This window comes from Trichomycterus rosablanca, chromosome 6, assembly GCF_030014385.1.
Source record: "Trichomycterus rosablanca isolate fTriRos1 chromosome 6, fTriRos1.hap1, whole genome shotgun sequence".
NCBI lineage: Eukaryota > Metazoa > Chordata > Actinopteri > Siluriformes > Trichomycteridae > Trichomycterus > Trichomycterus rosablanca.
In genome coordinates this window covers 856630-877800 of record NC_085993.1, presented here as the reverse complement: position 1 = coordinate 877800, position 21171 = coordinate 856630, and the positions used below count along the sequence as shown (strand labels likewise).

At 44.4% G+C, this 21171-nt stretch overlaps 1 protein-coding gene across 2 annotated transcripts in view; it reads right to left on the bottom strand.

The window, feature by feature from the left end:
* The window catches only part of farp2 (FERM, RhoGEF and pleckstrin domain protein 2), an 85764-nt gene that overhangs the window by 40428 nt on the left and 24165 nt on the right, over positions 1-21171 (bottom strand). Inside the window, exons 3-7 of one of the 2 annotated variants that reach the window (XM_062997204.1) lie at positions 10378-10482; positions 7804-7846; positions 7618-7696; positions 7243-7340; positions 3093-3207 (exon numbers count right to left, since the gene is read on the bottom strand). In XM_062997204.1, coding sequence (XP_062853274.1) covers positions 3093-3207; positions 7243-7340; positions 7618-7696; positions 7804-7846; positions 10378-10482 — 440 coding nt within the window. The remainder of the gene's footprint in view (positions 1-3092; positions 3208-7242; positions 7341-7617; positions 7697-7803; positions 7847-10377; positions 10483-21171) is intronic. The other variant, XM_062997205.1, reaches the window with a different exon arrangement.

Genomic DNA, 21171 nt, shown 5'->3' with positions numbered 1-21171 from the left:
TACGGTGAAGGAAAGACTAATCTGGTGTGTATGCAGTTTGATGCCTCAGTTTCCCACAATGCACGGCAAAGCCGGTCATACCCCCCCCCCCACACACACACACACACTTATCCACTTAACCGCACACATCTGTTTTATTGAGCAGCACCTAGAATCTTTAAGTGTGCCAGTGCAAATCTGCAGCAGAACCGAGGGCTTATCCCATGGTTAGCATGTGTGTGCCAGATGATCGGCTCGCTCTAATTCCGCTCATCCGCTAAGCTGTTGGATGTGTGCCGGCCACGCCCACGGGGCTGACGAGGAGGCCTCGACCAGGAGATTAGGACCACAGCATCAGAGCCGCTCTAACTGGTTCCACACCCGAAATGACAGAGAGACTGAGAAACAGTCCCCCCCCATTAAAATCATGCATATTCAGTGCAGTGGGACTCGATGGTTAAGCTGGATTACTGACAGAAGGTATCCCACCATCACCAGGCTGCTACTGACGCCCCCCACCCACTGTGCTGGGATTGTCGTGTTTTAGTTGTGAGTCACATTGGATCGAACCATCTGCCAAATGCCATTGACTGACTGATGTATTTCCTCTAACCCCTTCTCCCAGGTCAGGGTTGTGATGGGTCCAGTGCCACTTAAAATACTGAAAGCAAAACCCCGACAGGCACCCACTTACACTGGGAGCCTCCTCCTCCCTGAGACACAGCCAATCACATCTGTATGTGGATGCCTGACTGGCCGACAGCACCGCTAGGGTTCGAACTAGGGCTGGTTTACATACTTTATATTTTAATTAAAATACCGACATGTCACGAGGCAGAAACTGAGCAGACGCTCGCGGAATATAAATCAGGGAAAGTTTCATATAAAAAGGGCAAAACAGGGTACAAAATCAGGTCGAGTCCAAAAGCAGAGGATAAACTAAACAGTAAACGGAGAACAACAAGGATTCTACACGGTAACGGTTCTATTCAGTAATAAGGAGCGCAAACACGATCGGCAAAACGAGACACAAACAGAAGAGTTTAATTAAGATTCACTGAATCAAAACTCCAAAGCCGATGAGCGCAATCAGGATTGGCTGACCGGGACATGTGACGGTCCGTGAGAGCATGGGAACTGTAGTCCATATAGTTAGAAGCAGAACGTGCCCCCTCCATCCACCCCCCAATCACAAGAGGACAAAATCAAAGCCGAGCGATTACTTAATGCCCCCCCCAGTGTAGATACTGATGCAGACTCACTCAGTGGTGGAAACAGCACAGTACAGGCTCGTGTTCTTTTTAAGAAACCTGTAAAGAACTTTTTGTAGTTCTTTTTCTAATGTAAGGAGGTTCTGCTGCACAATATTTAAAATAAGAGTTGTTTGTGAGCTATTCTTATAAAGAATGTAGATAATTCAGATTTCGATTTTGTTTTAATTATTGTCAATTATTGTGATATTGTTATTGTTATAAAGTTTGAGTCCCTTGAAAGGATAATTATAGGTGGTGCTGTTACTACTTTCTTTTAAATTACAACACAAAAAAAATTTTAGCTGCGAGGCCACGTAGCGTCTTCAAGCCGTAATTGGCACTTACTGCTGTGTGACAAATATAAATGCTGTGTGGAATCTACTCGTATCCAATTTCCTGTTTGTATTTCAACTCTACTGGTGCAGACCTCCACTCCTGACCGAGGAGGGCCGTGACTAACACACGCCCCCTCCGACACGTGTGCTGCATCGACCGCTTCTTTTCCATCGCACCAGGCGGGTTCATGTGGAGATCTGTATCGCAACATTAAAACCACCTCCTTGCTTCTACACTCACTGTCCATTTTATCAGCTCCACTTACCATATAGAAGCACTTTGTAGTTCTACAATTACTGACTGTAGTCCATCTGTTTCTCTACATGGTCAGGACCCCCACAGGACCCCCACAGAGCAGGTATTATTTAGGTGGTGGATGATTCTCAGCACTGCAGTGACACTGACATGGTGCTGGTGTGTTAGTGTGTGTTGTGCTGGTATGAGTGGATCAGACACAGCAGTGCTGCTGGAGTTTTTAAACACCGTGTCCACTCACTGTCCACTCTATTAGACGCTCCTACCTAGTCGGTCCACCTTGTAGATGTAAAGTCAGAGACGATCGCTCATCTATTGCTGCTGTTTGAGTCGGTCGTCTTCTAGACCTTCATCAGTGGTCACAGGACGCTGCCCACGGGGCGCTGTTGGCTGGATGTTTTTGGTTGGTGGACTATTCTCAGTCCAGCAGTGACGGTGAGGTGTTTAAAAATCCACTCATACCGGCACAACACACACTAACACACCAGCACCATGTCAGTGTCACTGCAGTGCTGAGAATCATCCACCACCTAAATAATACCTGCTCTGTGGGGGTCCTGACCATGTAGAGAAACAGATGGACGACAGTCAGTAATTGTAGAACTACAAAGTGCTTCTATATGGTAAGTGGAGCTGATAACATGGACAGTGAGTGTAGAAACAAAGAGGTGGTTTTAATGTTATGGCTGATCGGTGTATTTAGAGGGCAGATGATCTCTGTGTCAGTATTGCAGTGGTAGGTTTGGTTCTGTCCTTGTTTAAATGTAAACAGATTCATGCAAAGCTGGACCTGAGTTCGGTGTCAGGTGGATCTAAAACATTAGCAGCTTTAGTACTTCAGTAGCTCTGCTCAGAGTAACGTCACCGTACTGTGTTATTACTTACAACTGAAAACCAGAGACGAGAGAGAATCACTAAGTTCTTTCTTCTGTGTGATGCAATTCCGAGCAATGTTGTTTTACCCAGAAACTTTACAGCGTTTACCCAAAACAAACTGATGCAAAACCTCAGGAAACTGGAGCAATATGAAGCACACAGGATTTAACTGAGCTCCAGTGGCCCGAACCGTCACCCTGGTGAAATGTGCCGGAATAAGGGGATTTTCAAAACACATGCAAATACGGATGAGGCCGCGGAGCTGAACGTTTTCTACAGAGTGAGTTTTGATAAAGAGTGAGCGAGTGGAGCACACCTCGCCGGGGTGATTTACATGATGCTCACGAGTGCTGTGAGGACACTGGGGTGAGGACAGAGGGATGGAACGCTTACACGTGTCTGCGATGGAGCTCCATGATCTTCTCCTGTAGGTGATCCTGGTTCGGCAGCAGCTTACTGAGCTTTAAGAACTCCCGGTCTGCGACGTCGTCGTAGTCCCCGATCTCCGCTGAGACACAGGATGGAAAAAAACAAGAGAATATAAAATGAATATAAGAAACATGAATATCAGGCATTCGCTGAAATAATCAAGCAGTAGAACACGAGAGGGAGTGCGTTATCGCCAATAACATCACGGCTGTGATTCGGTCGCAGGCACGAGCCGGAGGCGAGTAACACACGATAACACACGATAACACACGATAACACACGACCCCGAGTGTTCTACTGCTTTTATACAACAGTTTTTACAAAATAAAGAAAGAAAATAAATCAAAGAAGCCCTGAATTTCATAATAAATATGCTTTAATATTGACAAAACCTTCCGCCAAAAAGTAGTTCCACAACCAATATAAAGTTTAACACTACAAAGCAGACATCCCAAGTTGCAAAAACTCATTTCAGGGAGGTAAGATTTATGTTCCCTACATAGTGCACTAGATAGTGAATTAGACAGTTGATTTAAGTTCCCTACAAAGTGCACTAGATAGTGAATTAGACAGTTGATTTAAGTTCCCTACAAAGTGCACTAGATAGTGAATTAGACAGTTGATTTAAGTTCCCTACAAAGTGCACTAGATAGTGAATTAGACAGTTGATTTAAGTTCCCTACAAAGTGCACTAGATAGTGAATTAGACAGTTGATTTAAGTTCCCTACAAAGTGCACTAGATAGTGAATTAGACAGTTGATTTAAGTTCCCTACAAAGTGCACTAGATAGTGAATTAGACAGTTGATTTAAGTTCCCTACATAGTGCACTAGATAGTGAATTAGACAGTTGATTTAAGTTCCCTACAAAGTGCACTAGATAGTGAATTAGACAGTTGATTTAAGTTCCCTACAAAGTGCACTAGATAGTGAATTAGACAGTTGATTTAAGTTCCCTACAAAGTGCACTAGATAGTGAATTAGACAGTTGATTTAAGTTCCCTACATAGTGCACTAGATAGTGAATTAGACAGTTGATTTAAGTTCCCTACAAAGTGCACTAGATAGTGAATTAGACAGTTGATTTAAGTTCCCTACATAGTGCACTAGATAGTGAATTAGACAGTTGATTTAAGTTCCCTACATAGTGCACTAGATAGTGAATTAGACAGTTGATTTAAGTTCCCTACATAGTGCACTAGATAGTGAATTAGACAATTGATTAATGTTCCCTACATAGTGCACTAGATTGTGTATTAGATCACGGATGTATGTTCCCTACATAGTGCACTAGATAGTGAATTAGACAGTTGATTTAAGTTCCCTACATAGTGCACTAGATAGTGAATTAGACAGTTGATTTAAGTTCCCTACATAGTGCACTAGATAGTGAATTAGACAGTTGATTTAAGTTCCCTACATAGTGCACTAGATAGTGAATTAGACAATTGATTAATGTTCCCTACATAGTGCACTAGATTGTGTATTAGATCACGGATGTATGTTCCCTACATAGTGCACTAGATAGTGAATTAGACAGTTGATTTAAGTTCCCTACATAGTGCACTAGATAGTGAATTAGACAGTTGATTTAAGTTCCCTACATAGTGCACTAGATAGTGAATTAGACAGTTGATTTAAGTTCCCTACATAGTGCACTAGATAGTGAATTAGACAGTTGATTTAAGTTCCCTACATAGTGCACTAGATAGTGAATTAGACAGTTGATTTAAGTTCCCTACATAGTGCACTAGATAGTGAATTAGACAGTTGATTTAAGTTCCCTACATAGTGCACTAGATAGTGAATTAGACAATTGATTAATGTTCCCTACATAGTGCACTAGATTGTGTATTAGATCACGGATGTATGTTCCCTACATAGTGCACTAGATAGTGAATTAGACAGTTGATTTAAGTTCCCTACATAGTGCACTAGATAGTGAATTAGACAGTTGATTTAAGTTCCCTACATAGTGCACTAGATAGTGAATTAGACAGTTGATTTAAGTTCCCTACATAGTGCACTAGATAGTGAATTAGACAGTTGATTTAAGTTCCCTACATAGTGCACTAGATAGTGAATTAGACAATTGATTAATGTTCCCTACATAGTGCACTAGATTGTGTATTAGATCACGGATGTATGTTCCCTACATAGTGCACTAGATAGTGAATTAGACAGTTGATTTAAGTTCCCTACATAGTGCACTAGATAGTGAATTAGACAGTTGATTTAAGTTCCCTACATAGTGCACTAGATAGTGAATTAGACAGTTGATTTAAGTTCCCTACATAGTGCACTAGATAGTGAATTAGACAGTTGATTTAAGTTCCCTACATAGTGCACTAGATAGTGAATTAGACAGTTGATTTAAGTTCCCTACATAGTGCACTAGATTGTGTATCAGATAACGGATTTAAAACGCGATCGGGAATAAAAGTCGGTGTCGCCTGCGTGCGCGTTTGTGTGCATGAAGCTTGTCGTTAATGGCAACGCGTCAGCGGAGTAATACAGTTGTGGTGTAAAAAAAAGAGAACGCTTCTAAACCAATCAGATTGTAAGATCGGAACTTAATGTTGTATAAGACGTGATAACACATCCATAATTTACACATAAATAAGATGCATATAGACGTGAATTAGCTACAGAACAGCTAAGTCTGGCTGTTGTAACACACCAGCAGGTATTTTATACTGGTGTATAAAATATATATATATTTTTTATTGCTGCATTTTCTCCCTTTTTCTCCCAATTTAGCACAGACATTTACTCTTCCTCTGCTGGGAACCCCGATTGCGTACGAGGTGGTATATTCACCTGCCCCACACCCCCTCTGACCCATGCGGAATCCCTTGACCCCTTCTTATTCGCCTTGGGGTGCTTGCAAGTCGTTTGAAGACGTTCGGTCTTTTCCCACCTAGCAGGGCACTGCCGATTGTTCCCGCTAGAGGGCGCCCAGTCGACCGGTGGCAGAGCTGAGATTCCAACCAAGGAATATTTCTTCTTTCGGCTGCTCCCATATTTAGGCGTCGCCACAGCAGATCTGGTCCTTATACCAGACTCGACACGGTTTTCACCCCGGATGCCCTTCCGGACACAACCCTCCGATTTCTCTCCGGGTCTAGGACCTGCACTGAGAGCGCACTGACAGGTGCACCTCCCGATGGCTAGGCTGCTCGGACAGTGGGTCCTGGGTTCATGTGGGTGTGGCCAGACTGTGTAGGCAGTTCCTGGATGACAAGAGCATAGATGCCTCGACTGATGCACTGATCCAGGTCTGGGTGAAGGACACCAAATTGTCCAGAATCTCTTGGTGTGCTGAAGCATTAAGAGTTCCTCTCACTGGAACTAAGGGGCCGAGCCCGACTCCTGAAAAACACCCCCACACCATAATCCCCCCTCCACCACACTTCACACTCGGCACAATACAGTCAGACAGGTACCGTTCCCCTGGCGACCGCCAAACCCAGACTCGTCCATCGGCTCTCCAGACGGAGACGCGTGATTCGTCACTCCAGAGAACACGTCTGCACTGCTCTAGAGTCCAGTGGCGGTGTGCTTTACACCATGCGCTCGGTGATGTAAGGCTTGGATGCAGCTGCTCGGCCATGGAGACCCGTTCCATGAAGCTCTACACGCTGTTCCTGAGCTGATCTGAAGCCACATGAAGTTTGGAGCTCTGTAGTGATGGACTCTGCAGAAAGTTGGTGACCTCTGCGTACTATGTTCCTCAGCATCCGCTGACCCGCTCTGTCATTTTAGTTGCTGTCGTTCCCAATCGCTTCCACTTTGTTATACCAGCACTGACAGTCGACTGTGGAATATTTAGTAGCGAGGAAATTTCACCACTGGACTTGTTGCACAGGTGGCATCACGGTACCACGCTGGAATTCACTGAGCTCCTGAGAGCGACCCGTTCTTTCACTAATGTGTGTAGAAGCAGTCTGCATGCCCAGGTGCTCGGTTTTATACACCTGTGTCCATGGGAGTGATTGGAACACCTGAATTCAATCATTTGGATGGGGGAGTGAATACTTTTGGTAATAGTGTACATACATACAGTCTGGAGAACACACTGAATGATATAAATGTAAGGTGAACGGTAGACCTACACTGAAGCATGTGAGAGGCCAGCAGAGCCATCGTGCTCTCTGAACAGATCAGTCGGCCTTCCATCAGATCTCTCTTCATCTGCAGGGCAAACAGGTACCTGAGGTGCGCACACACACACACACACACACACACACACACACACACACACACACACACACATATATCAAACATCATCAGAATGCTCTGTGATGTGATTCTTAGGTAAAGGTGAATTAGGTAGGACGTTATTTATAAGATTCACTCATGTTTAATATGATCTGGTCCATCACTGCGTTCAGGTTTTCATCAGCGACGTGTACAACAGCGTCCGAATAATTATTTATTATTAATTAATTTGATTCCATGCTCCTCTATCAGCCGTTAATGTCACATACCTGGTGAATTCCTCCTGTAACTGACCAGGATCAGGTGGGAAGAACTTCACTGACAGCCGGAAGAGTGTGTTCATGGGTCCTGTAGCGCACACACACACACACACACACACACACACACACACACTTAGAAACTCCTCAGGTTCTGAATATACGTTTAAATGAACCCAGATCTGATTGTGCACTTACGTCTCACTTGTTTCACTATGAGCTTGGTGGGTTCCAGCCAAACCTACAACCCAAAAAAACAGGACAACAGTGTTAGCATTCAGTGTATTTCCAGATGATCCTCACACACACCTTCAGACAGATTTCTGCTGCCTTCTGGAAATTCTGGAAACTTCCAGACCGGGGGAAGTGGCTACGACTCAAAAACTACACCGTGCGCCCAGGTGGCGCAGTGGGATATTCCGCTAGCTCACCAGCGCAGATTGGTATATTCAACTTTCTGCAGAGTCCATCACTACAGAGCTCCAAACTTCACGTGGCCTTCAGATCAGCTCAGGAACAGTGTGTAGAGCTTCATGGAACGGGTCTCCATGGCCGAGCAGCTGCATCCAAGCCTTACATCACCGAGCAGTGGTGTAAAGCACACCGCCACTGGACTCTAGAGCAGTGCAGACGTGTTCTCTGGAGTGACGAATCACGCTTCTCCGTCTGGGTTTGGCGGTCGCCGGGGGAACGGTACCTGTCTGACTGTATTGTGCCGAGTGTAGAGTGTGGTGGAGGGGGCATTATGGTGTGGGGGTGTTTTTCAGGAGTCGGGTTGGGCCCCTTAGTTCCAGTGTAAGGAACTCTTAATGCTTTAGCAACTTTGCGGGAACAGTTTGGGGATGGCCCCTTCCTGTTCCAACATGACTGCGCACCGGTGCACGAAGCACAAGCTCCATAGAGACGTGGACGAGCCGGTTTGGTGTGGAAGAACTTGACTGGCCTGCACAGAGTCCTGACCTCGACCCGATAGATAGAACACCTTTGGGATGAATTAGAGAGGAGACCGTGAGCCGGGCCTTCACGTCCAACGTCAGTGTCCGACCTCACAAATGCACTTCTGGAAGAATGCTAAAAAATTCCCATAAACACACTCCTAAACCTTATGGAAAGCCTTCCCAGAAGAGTTGAAGCTGTTATAGCTGCAGAGGGTGGCGACATCTTATTAAACCCTGTGGATTAAGAACGGGAGTCACTCAGGTTCATCTGTGTGTGAAGGCAGACGAGCGAATACTTTTGGCAATATAGTGTATAAATATATAAATATATACGTATATATAAACTATACTGATAAAAACAATATACACTCAGCTGCTATAAGTGCTTTTACAGTAAAATCATCCTGTTCAGTGTTTCAGGTCCCAGTGTGATTATGAAGGTATGATTTTGATCAAGTGCAGAGGAAATGTTTACAGTCCTGCAGTAATCCCAGTGGAGGTATGAACTATCTTATGCCTCCAGCACCGTGTGTGTGTGTGTGTGTGTGTGTGTGTGTGTGTGTGTGTGTGTGGATAGCTCTTTTCTATCACACACACACACATCTGGCTTTGATTGTAGCAGGAATGCACCTTTCATCAACACACCTCTCCTGTACCCTGTACACAGAGGACATTAGGGTTCACATTATTAGCCCTCTCAAAACCCTAACACCCCCCAAATATCTCCTTCAACTCCCATCAGGCATAACATTATGACCACCTTCCTAATATTGCCTCGGTCGCCCTTTTGCTGCCAAAACAGCCCTGACCCGTCGAGGCCTGGGCTCCACCAAGATGTCAGCAGCAGATCCTTTATCTCCTGTAAGTTGTAACGTGGGGCCTCCACGGATCGGACCTGTTCGTCCAGCACGTCCCACAGATGCTGGATCGGATCGAGATCTGGGGAATCTGGAGGCCAGACTGGTTGTTGTGCTCCTCAAACCGTTCCTGAAGCGTTTCTGCTTCGTGGCAGGGCGCCAAAGCCATCAGGGAACCGGCTCCATGAGAGGGTGAACGTGGTCTGCAACGATGCTTAGGTAGGAGCTACGTGTCGGAGTAACACCCACATGGACGGCAGAACGTTGCTCAAAGCATCACACCGCCTCCGCCGGCTCGCCTTCTTCCCATAATGCATCCTGGTGCCGACACACACGCCATCCACGTGATTCATCAGACCAGGTCACCTTCTTCCATCGCTCTGTGGTCCAGTTCCGACGCTCACGTGCCCATTGTTGGAGCTTTCGGTGGTGGACAGGGGTCAGCATGGGCACCCTGACTGGTCTGCAGCTCCATACACAACACACTGTGCTGCTCTGTGTATTCTGACACCTTTCTATCGGAACCAGCATGAACTTCTTCAGCAGTTTGAGCTACAGGAGCTCGTCTGTTGGATCCGACCACACGGGCCAGCCTTCGCTCCACACGTGCATCAATGAGCCTTGGTCGCTGGTTTACCACTGTTCCTTCCTTGGAGCACTTTTGATAGATACTGACCACTGCAGACCGGGACACACCCCACATGTTCTGACCCGGTCGTCTAGCCAAGTGTCAAAAACTCCCCTCAGTTACAGTCCATCCTGTTCCTGTATCATCTACCTTCTGTACTGATGAGCTTTAAATAATAACGTTCACCTCTTTATATTCAGAGCTTTATAACCCAAACCCCTGAGGCTCTACACACACACACACACACACACACACACACACACACACACACACACACACACACACACGCTACACGGTGCAGATTCATGACCAGTCAGGCTGCACACTGCGGCATTGTTCTGCCACCTACCCAGTTCATCTGGACGTTCTGGAATTCCAGCCCAAAGTAATCGCTCTCCATCAGGTTGATCTGGTGAAAGACTCTGGTGAGGAGGGTCTGTCCATCCGCCTTCCACTGCACACACAACAACAAGAGAACAGGAACAGTTAGATCCTCAGGGTGTTACAGCCATGTTATTATTATTACTGACCTCAATAAATACACGCCATCATTTCACATCATTTACCTGCAGCACCTTTTATACCAACATACCAAACAGAGGAGGTACACTGGTGTAAAACAGAGGCAGTGTACTGGTGTAAAATAGAGGCAGTATACTGGTGTAAAATTGAGGCAGTATCCTGGTGTAAAATAGAGGTGGTACATTAGTGTAAAATAGAGACAGTATAGAGGGGTAAAATTGTGTCAGTGCACTGGGGTAAAATAAAGGATGTATACTGGTGGAAATTAGAAGTGGTACATTAGAGTAAAATAGAAGCGGTACACTGGTGTAAAATAGAGGAAGTATACTGGTCTAAAACAGAGGCAGTATGATGGTGTAAAACAGAAGCATTACACTGGGGTAACAGAGGTGGTACACTGGTGTAAAATAGAGGCAGTATACTGGTGTAAAACAGAAGCATTACACTGGGGTAACAGAGGTGGTACACTGGTGTAAAATAGAGGCAGTATACTGGTGTAAAACAGAGGCAGTAAACTGGTGTAAATTAAAGGTGGTACATTAGTGTAAATAAAGGCAGTACAGTGGCTTAAAATAGAGACCGTAAACTGGTGTACAATAAATACCAGAAGCAAAAACACAATAATGATCTCTTAAGATGTTAGCTATGTAGCAGAGAAGCATGCCATGTTTGCATTTGTGAACTTTAGGAGTGGAGTAACATGTTGAGTTCTTGAGGTGTGTCTACACCCTCGTCCATCTGGTACATCATGATCTTCTGACCTTATTTTATACATATTTCAATACCGTTTGCACATTTAAACGCCTCGAAGCAATCCTTGGACGAGACAGCACTCTGTTCGGCGTCTGTGGGAGGTTACGAGAGGCTGTGGATCCACAGCAGTGGGAGCAGTGGCGTGTTGGAGGCTGATGGGGGGGGGCCAGTAAGAAATACGAACTGCTTTTTTGGGACTAGAAAAGTAAACTGGGCACCGGGCGAACACTGGGCACTGTTAGTAAACAGATCCTGTGGGAATCACCGAGTACACACGGAGAGGTGAGGTGGAGAAGAACCCGGTCCATTCTTACCAAGAGAGAAAGTCCTTCAGTAAAGGGTTGGGTTTAGTTCACGCGGTGGGTTTACTGGTACAGAATGAAGAACTAATTGCTATGTAGCAGGAACACGGAGCTCTTGGGGTTTTGGATCCGAGTCGGCGACTCTTGGAGAAAATGACACGGCCGACATCTGTTTGTGATGTTAAATGTATTTTTGAAGGCTGTAGCGTGGGCAGAGGGTTTAAAACTGGCTTCAACTCAACAGGGCGTGAACTTAAAACCTTCTTACTCCACAAGTTCTCTAGAACCTGCAAATCTCTCTTAGTACAGCGGGACCTCGGTACTCGTACACTGATCTTGATCCTGTCTGAGGGCTGTTCTGAATCAGATTCCCCATAAAGGAACGATGTAAACTGGATGAACATTTACGTTTGTGGCATTTTAGCGGACGCTTTTATCCAAAGCGACTTACACTTATCACTGAATACAATTCAAGCAATTGAGGCTTAGAGGCCTCGCTCAGGGGCCCAACTTGGCAATTGTGGCGCTTATAGTGGCAACACATATGATTACTAGTCCATCACCTTAATTACCGTGCTAATACTGTCCCACGAATCAGTTCCAGCCCCCCAAACGATTGTTTAATTAAATCTTTATAATAATAATAATATTGGGTAAGGCACTGGATTAGTAATCCAAAGGCCACCGGTTCAAGCCCTACCATTGCCAGGTTGCTGCTGTTGGGCCCTTGAGCAAGGCCCTTAACCCTCAAACTGTTCGGACTGTATACTGTCACAGTAATGTAAGTCGCTTTGGATAAAAGCGTCTGCCAAATGTCGCAAATGTAAAAGTGAAGGTAATAATAATAATAATAATGAGATCAAGCATTAAAAACTATTAAACTAATAAATGAAAATGTAACAGCACTGCATTTGTACTGAGGAGAATCCCAAAGCTGGACGTCTATATTTTGGGTCTGTGTAAAATCATAGACGCCTGTACCGTACGTCATCCTACACTCCCGAGAAGAGGGCGTGTCTAAATTCTCCCTTAAAGTGCTCCTACTGAGGCGCCTTAATTCTGAGTGATGATCTGACTGAATGACGAGGGAGCGTCCGACGCCTCCTCAGCGCCGAAGAAAAAAAACTACAAACTTGGCGGACAGATATAATGCAGAGCAACCAACAGAGTTCTTTTCGAATGTAAATAAATAAAAAAGTGTGGGTTTATTTGTAAATTGGGGCGTCAGGGACAGTTGAAGCGTTTTCAGTACACGGAGGGAGACGTTAGCTGGCTGGTAGCTTAGTAAGCTATAACTGTGGTGATGTAAAAGTAGAGCGTCTAAATAATCTGATTATGACTCCAGGTCTTATTAGAATCCTCTCTACTGAGGAGCTGATCAGGTAGGTATTTAGGGAGCAGGGTAAACTACACTTCTTGGGGTATTGCAAATCCGTTTAAGACAACGTTGGAATGCTGCTAAGCTAAACTACATGGCCGAACATTCTGGGAAATCTGACTCCTGAATCCCATCCAACCCACAAGCATTAATCTGGGTTCGCTGCTGTGAGAGACACCGCTGGGGAAGCTGTCCGCTATATTTTGGGACGTAATTGCATGAGTGATGTCAGGCGTTGATGTTGGCCTGGTTTATAATCAGCGCGCGGGCGAATCCCCACAGTCTGGATGAGGTTTGTGTCAGAGCTCCGGCTGCAGCATTAAACACCGGACACAGCATTTCTTTAAATAACCTGGAACTGAGTGCGAGCGGCCGCGCCGTATACGGGATCCTATATACTACATAAATCCCGCTAGTGTATAAACAGTGCAGACAAAACAGAGCGTCAGAGTGAGTCTGGACTCCCTGCTCGCACCTTGGAGGTAAAGCAAACGTCTTAATGTCGGTCATTTCCAATCCACACGCAGCTGTTTAAATAAAAGCGCTCCCCTGGACAGGCTCAGTACATCAGTGCGGGTCATTTGTAGGGTGAATGGATGAATGAATGGATGGATGGATTTTGTAACGCCACGGTAACCCGCGGGTCATTTCCATGGCAGGTAGCGGTGGTGGTGAGTCTGTGTCACTACATTTACATTTTCACTATTTAGAAGATGCCTTTATCAGAAGCGACTTACAATCGTGATGAATATAATCTAAGCAATCGAGGGTTGAAAGTCCTGCTCAGTGGCTCTAACCAGTGATCTTCTGATTACTGGTCTGGTACCTTAACACTGAGCTTCCACTGAGCCTCGACTACTAAACTGGTTCAGGGTTTAAGGAGGGTGGTTATCTGTGTTAGGGCTTAAATCTCTCATAAAGTGGATAGATCGCGATACGGATCTCTGTATGAACCCGTCTGGTGCAGGTGAAAAGAAGCGGTTGGTGCTGCACACGTGTCGGAGGAGGCGTGTGTTAGTTACGACCCTCCTCGGTCAGGAGTGGAGGTCTGCAGCAATCGATCGGGCAGTTGGATACGACCAGATTGGAAGGTAAATTGGAGGGGGTGTATTAAATAAATACAAAAGAAAAAGAATAAATACATACATAAATAAATAAGGAATAAATAAGGTTTCAGGCGTCCAGGGGCTCACACTTTGCACCAAAAAGAAAAATGTAAAATATTAATATTACAGTATCTACCTCCAGTTATTTCTCAGTACTTTAAGACTCTTTCCGTCATACAAAACAAAGCCAATAAACTCAAACTAGATTTAAGAGCTAAATGAAGCTTCGTATGGCCGTCATAGGCAGGCATCGAGTCTCAGACTGTAGTCTAGAACTCTACACTCCATTTCTTCTCCATAAATGAGACACTGGCTGCGTCTGACATGGCATACTTCCATACTGAACAGTACGCGGAAGCAGTACGTGAATACGTAGTATTTATAGAACAGTACGCGGAAAGTGTGTTCGAGTACGCAAGCACAGCACACTTGCCGTCCGATAATATACGCCAAAATTCAACTGGAGCTGCAGAGGCGTTCGAAGTGGACAAAGAAAGATGACGGAAAGCGGAGAGTCCGCTTGAGCGGAGAAGACAAACATTAAAAATGTCTGATTTTTACATCGTTATAACTGTGGTGATGTGACGTCATGCATCACGAGATGTTGGTAAGATGGCGGACGTAGTACGTACGAGGTTGCGTGCATACTGCACACTTGCGTCCTGACCTCGACCCGATAGATAGAACACCTTTGGGATGAATTAGAGCGGAGACCGTGAGCCGGGCCTTCTCATCCGACATCAGCGTCTGACCTCACAAACACGCTTCTGGAAGAACGGTCAGAAATTCCCATAAACACACTCCTAAACCTTGTGGAAAGCCTTCCCAGAAGAGTTGAAGCTGTTATAGCTGCAAAGGGTGGCGACATCATATTAAACCCTGTGGATTAAGAATGGGAGTCACTCAGGTTCATATGCGTGTGAAGGCAGACGAGCGAATACTTTTGGCAATATAGTGTATATAAACAAATAAATCCACAAAAACAATATTAAATATAGGCAAGGCAAGTTTATTTGTATAGCACCTTTCATACACAGTGGCAATTCAAAGTGCTTTACATAAGGAAAAAAAATAATTAAAAGCATTAAAACATTCCTGAGATCTAAAACCTCAGAAAGACTTCTTGCAAACATTTAGTTACAATTAAGAGAGGATGAAATTCAAACGAGATAAAAAAATTAAGGACATGAAAAACTAAAAGAAAATATAGTAAAATATACACTACAATTTAGAAGAGCATGAAAAACTAAAAGAAATATAGTAAAATGAGGGTAATAGCAAAAATTTCGAGCTCAACCACAGGCACAAGAAAAAAGAAAAGTTTTTAACCTGGATTTAAAGATTTCTACATTTGAGGAACATCTAATATCTCCTGGCAGTCTGTTCCAGTTATATGCAGCCCAACAGCTAAATGCTGCTTCACCATGTTTAGTTTGGACTCTGAGCTCAACTAGCTGACCTGAGTCCATGGATCTAAGAGATCTACTAGGTTTATATTCTCTAAACATTTCTTTTTTTTTTTTATATATTTTTTCCCCAATTTTTATCCCCATTCTAGTCACATCCAATTACTCTGATTATGTACTCTATACTGGTTCAACCCCTTGCCGCTGACTGAGGACGCCACTCAACCGAATTGCACCCCCTCCGGCACACAATCGGTACAGACTTGCATTTTACACCCGCACGAGCCGGGTTCATACACCGAGAGACACTGCGCACGGAGGGTCACACCCCCATCGATGTTATTCCTCAGCCCTGTGCAGGCGCCGTCAGCCGACCAGCAGGGGCCGCAGTTGTACCAGTTAAGAGGACCTATGCTCCGACTCTACCCGCTAAGCCAAACGTTGTTAATACTGCCGCCCAACCCAGTCGGAAAGGTAGAGCTGAGTTTCGATACGATGTATCTAGAAACCCAACTCTGGTGCGCTAGCGTACTTTACCGCTGCGCCACCTGAGCGCCCATATTCTCTAAACATTTCTGAGATGTATTCTGGGCCGAACCCATTCAGTGATTTATAGACCAGTAGCAGCACTTTAAATTCTATTCTGTAACTAACCGGAAGCCAGTGTAGAGATTTTAGAACTGGAGTGATGTGCTCAGTTCTCTTCATCTTAGTTAGAACTCTAGCAGCAGCGTTCTGAATGAGCTGTAACTGTTTAATGGTCTTTTTGGGAAGTCCAGTTAAGAGACCATTACAATAGTCCACCCTACTGGAGATAAAAGCATGGATCAGCTTCTCTAGGTCTTGTTGGCACACTAGACCCTTGATTTTGGCTATATTTCTAAGATGGTAGAAGGCTGTTTTGGTGATGGTTTTTATATGGCTGGTGAATGTGATGTCCTCCAGACACTGACACAGTGAATCTATTGGGCTGTAATCATCTGGTGAGAGAGCCAGATATATCTGTGTGTCATCTGCATAACTATGGTAATCAATGTTGTTAGCCTGTAGCATTTGGCCTAATGGCAGCATATAAAGATTGAACAGAAGAGGTCCGAGAACTGATCCCTGGGGGATTCCACATGTCATAGCCACCCTGTCAGATTCACAGCTGCCAATAGTGACGAAGTAACTCCGGTCTTCTAAATAAGACCTGAACCAATTAAGGACTGTTCCGGAAAGTCCAACCCAGTTTTCCAACCTATCCAGCAATATTCTATGATCTACAGTGTCGATATAGTAAAAGTAAATATAGTTGGATGTGGTCTGTAAAAACTGCATACTTTTTTTCTTTCTGTTTCATGTTGGGAGATCAAAGTGTTTTATTTCATTCACTCTGCTTTAAAAGTGGGTTTGACTTCAGTTCACTGGGATTTTTATTGAAGAACTTTACGCCTACTGACATTTTTGGTGGCCTTTGATCATGACAAACATTAGTACTTTATTAAAATGCATCACGTGTTCCCAGGTGGCGCAGCGGGACATTCCGCTAGCACACCGGCGCCGAGATTCTGAACTTCTCGGCGTTGCCGCCGGTCGGCTGGGCGCCATCTAGCGGGCATAATTGGCAGTGCTTGCAACAGATACTAATTGGCTACCATGTCTGCTGGGTGGGGTCTTCAAACGCTGTGTAAGGACCCTGTTTAGCAGATAGAGGCGCCTGTGCAGAGTGCATGGGTGGAAAAGGGTGCGCACGAGTCGGAGGTGTGAGCAGCGATATACCCTCAAACTGCAATCAGGGATCCCCCAGCAGCAGAGGACAGATAAACTACAATAAATTGGGAGAAAATGCATCAATAATTAAAATAAAATGTAGTTACTGCTTACATAAGATTCATCAGTTCAAGTTTAATATCAAACACAGTCATGAACAATTTTTGTATCTTCAATTCACCTCACTTGCACGTCTTTGTACTGTGGGAGGAAACCCACACAGACACGAGGAGAACATGCAAACCACACACAGAAAGCACCCGGACCGCTCCACCTGGAAATCGAACCCAGGACCTTCTTGCTGTGAGACAGAAGTGCTACCCACCGAGCCACCGCGCCGCCCAACAATGTAAATGTAAATTAAAATGATATCTGACCAAAGAGTTTCGTTATTAAGTATTATATCCAAGTCCCTACCCATCAGACCCACAATGAGAGGTGTAACGGGTCACAAATCGGATCGTTCCACAGTTTTTGAGTCACTGATCGGTTGGTTTTTCAAATCAGCATAAATGTTATAATTATTACTAGAGATGGACCGATCGGGGTTTTTGGCACCGATTCCGATCTCCGATCTCCTTTCAGGGACATCGGCCGATAGCCGATTCCGATCGGGGGGGGGGGGGGGGATTAGCAGTAAATAAACTTAAAAAGAGCCTCACAGTGAAGATAAACCGGAGCAGCGCGTGTGTGTGTGTGTGTGTGTGTGTGTGTGTTTGTGCCTTTAGAAGAGACGTTTTGTTCACAGTATCGCTATAAGTGATTCATTGATTCATGAGTTGATTCGTTTTTATGTGAAGCGTAAGTTTCTCTTCTCAGTTATCTCTCCGTGTTTACTGTTATTAATTAAATGTCGTGGTTTTAAATAAACACCAACTACTACAGAACATTCTGTGTGACTCTCTTACATTAAAAAGCTTCATTACACTGTTATTACCACAGATCTGTAACCGAGTCAGACTCGTTCCGTCTAAGCAGCTAAAAGTTTTCTGAAAGTTCAGCAGATGATCCTGAACTAACGAATTCACAAGTAAGAACCGCTTACGATTTACCAAAGTGAACCAGGAGTTTATATAACGTGCTGATAGAATCCACTCAGATGTGACCGGGTTGAATTATCTTTTTAAAGTAAATATTACAATCAGCAAAATTACATCGTATGTATGATGCACAACGTTAATGATGTTATTTTAGGTCATGAAGAGCTTTCACGATGGTTTCTGTACGATGGTTGATGAATGGTGATGTGATGGTTGGTGCTTCGTAGCTCAAAGTCTGGATCGATCCACTGAGCTGTTAAGCTTAACATGGTCTTTATATATCACACCATCGGATCGGCTACTTTTAGGAAATATCGCAGATCGCCGATAGCATATTTTGATTACAAATCGGCCGATACCGATTCGTAGCCGATCGATCGTCCCATCTCTAATTATTACTAACACTTAAAGAGCGTTAAGAGAACATAAAGCCTGGAACTTTTACCGTCCGGTCTTAAATCTAAACAACATGCAGGATTCATGTTTTAATAACATTTAAACACTTGTTTGTTTTTTAAAAGATCATCCAGATCTGAAATGCCGTCTTTCTTTGACTTCACTACTAAGTTATTTATTTATTAGAATTGTCCGAACTGCCCCCTACAACTGATTGTTTAAATCCAACATGCAGACCTATTATTCTGTACCAGCTGTTTGATTTACATCGAGTTACATTTTGCTCCACCTGGGAATCGAACCCAGGACCTCCTTGCTGCAAGCTGAGTGCTAACCACCGAGCCACTGTGCCGCCCATTTACTATTTAAAAGTTGGACATTACAAATGAAGATGATCCTAAATGTGGCACTGTGGTGTGTAGATGCGCTACTGCAGCAGCCAGCAGGAAGAAATGGTTGATGTGAGAAATGAATAAATGAAGTACTTTATTTTTACTAGTATTTATTGATGATTAAGCACAATCTTGATTCCAAACTGCCCAGTTATGAGGGGAAACTTGTGTTTTATTATAACAGGATACTTCAGACATATATCTCACGTATCGTCTATCCCAAACTGTGACCAATCAGTCTTACGCAAACTAGAAATGAATGGAATCATAATCCTGCACTGTTAGATGTACAAACCCAGAAACAAAACAAGAACCTGTTCCTAAACACACACACACACACACACACACACACACACACACACACACACACACACACACGAGAGCTGAGGAAGGCTGAAGCGCTGTCACAGCTGAGAGAGAATATTTAAAACCAGCAGTGAGCTGGCACTGGGTGTGGTTTGGAGTGAACGTTATGGAGTGTTGGAGCCGGACAGGGACGAGCGTGTGGGGAACGGAACATGAGCTTTATTTAAAGAGCTGGTGAGTAAATTCCTCTGAGAGAGGAAATGTTCAGACACGTCCTGTCACACTTACCAACCCGGTTCGACTGCCAGTGGCTGTCGGTGTCAAAACACACCTGAGCGCACCTGAGCGCACCTTTAACCATGTAATCCGAGCTTAAAAACGGCCTCTGTTTGTGCATGCAACTCATAACTGTGTAGATATTTAGAAATCCAGTTGGCTTATATATATTCCATAAATATTCCGCTGCTGGTGGAGCCCTGATTGTAGGTGAGGTGGGTATATTGCTGCTCACGCCTCCTCTGACCCTGGAACCCTTTTCCACCTATGCACTCTGCACAGGCACCTCTATCCGACAATCGGGGTCCTAGCACAGCGTTTGTAGACCCCGCCCACACAGTCCGGTCATCCCGCCCTAGCAGAACCGTGTCTGCTGCGGGCACTGCCGATTATGACCGCTAGATGGTGCCAAGCCAACCGGTGGCAACGGTGAGTATCGAACCGAGGAGTTCAGAATCTCGGCGCTGGGGTGCTAGGGGAAAATCCCGCTGTGCCATCTGGGCGCCACTTACTTAGTAAGGCATTTAGAACAAGTTCTTATTTACAGTGAATGTCAAGCACTTGTGAAAAGAAGAAAACAAGTATTATTAAATACACCTTTGATTCAATCCTTAAATCCAGCAAATTGAAATGAATGATAAGACTATATCGCCTGTATATAGTTTTATAGTTTGTTTATTTTTGTGTTTAATGTTTAATGTTTTTGTACATTGCCTGTATACTGCATTTATTCTAGAGAGATACCATCAGCCGGAACCAAATTCCTTGTGTGCATCCACATACTGGCCAATAAATCTGATTCTGATTCTGAATTCTACTTTTAGAGTCGTTCTAACAGATTCCAGTTGTTGGAAGCGGCTTATTAAAATATGACTTATATGACACGATTCAAGTGTTATAACTAAGGCCCTACACCTAATCCACGGACCGTGAGATGAGACGCTTCCCGTTTAATATGCAATTTAACGTTTTCCTTTTCGTATCGTATGAAATATGAGGCGTTCAGCGATCCTACAGCAATTCAGTCAGTGTATGAGACTATTCTGTGCTGTCGTGTGCTGACGATGTTTGATGTGTGTGTGTTGCGTATTGAGGCATTTTGTCGCACGTGATCGTCTCTGTGCTGAACCTCAAAAGAAGTGTGAGGGTTCTAAGAGAGGTTTCTGCACTTGTTAAACTCTATTTATTAAGAATAAAAAAAAAACAAGCTCGTAACCACTGATGCGCCGCTGCTTTCACATCATCATCACATGAAAATCTTCTTCCCCTTAAAGCTTCTCAGAGCGTTCAAAAAGGTGTAAATCAGATGGAGCTAAATCAGGACTATAAGCGTCTCTCAGTCACGAGCGATTCCTCCTCCTCCTCCACCCTCACCGAGCAGAACCACAATATACACGTGAGGAAACGTTCTGAAGATCCAAAGTTTTCTGCTCCCCAGAGTTTCTCTATGTAGAGTTTCTTTCTTTCTTTATAAACTCAGCAACTGTAAAGACGCTCGGATACACCAGCAATCG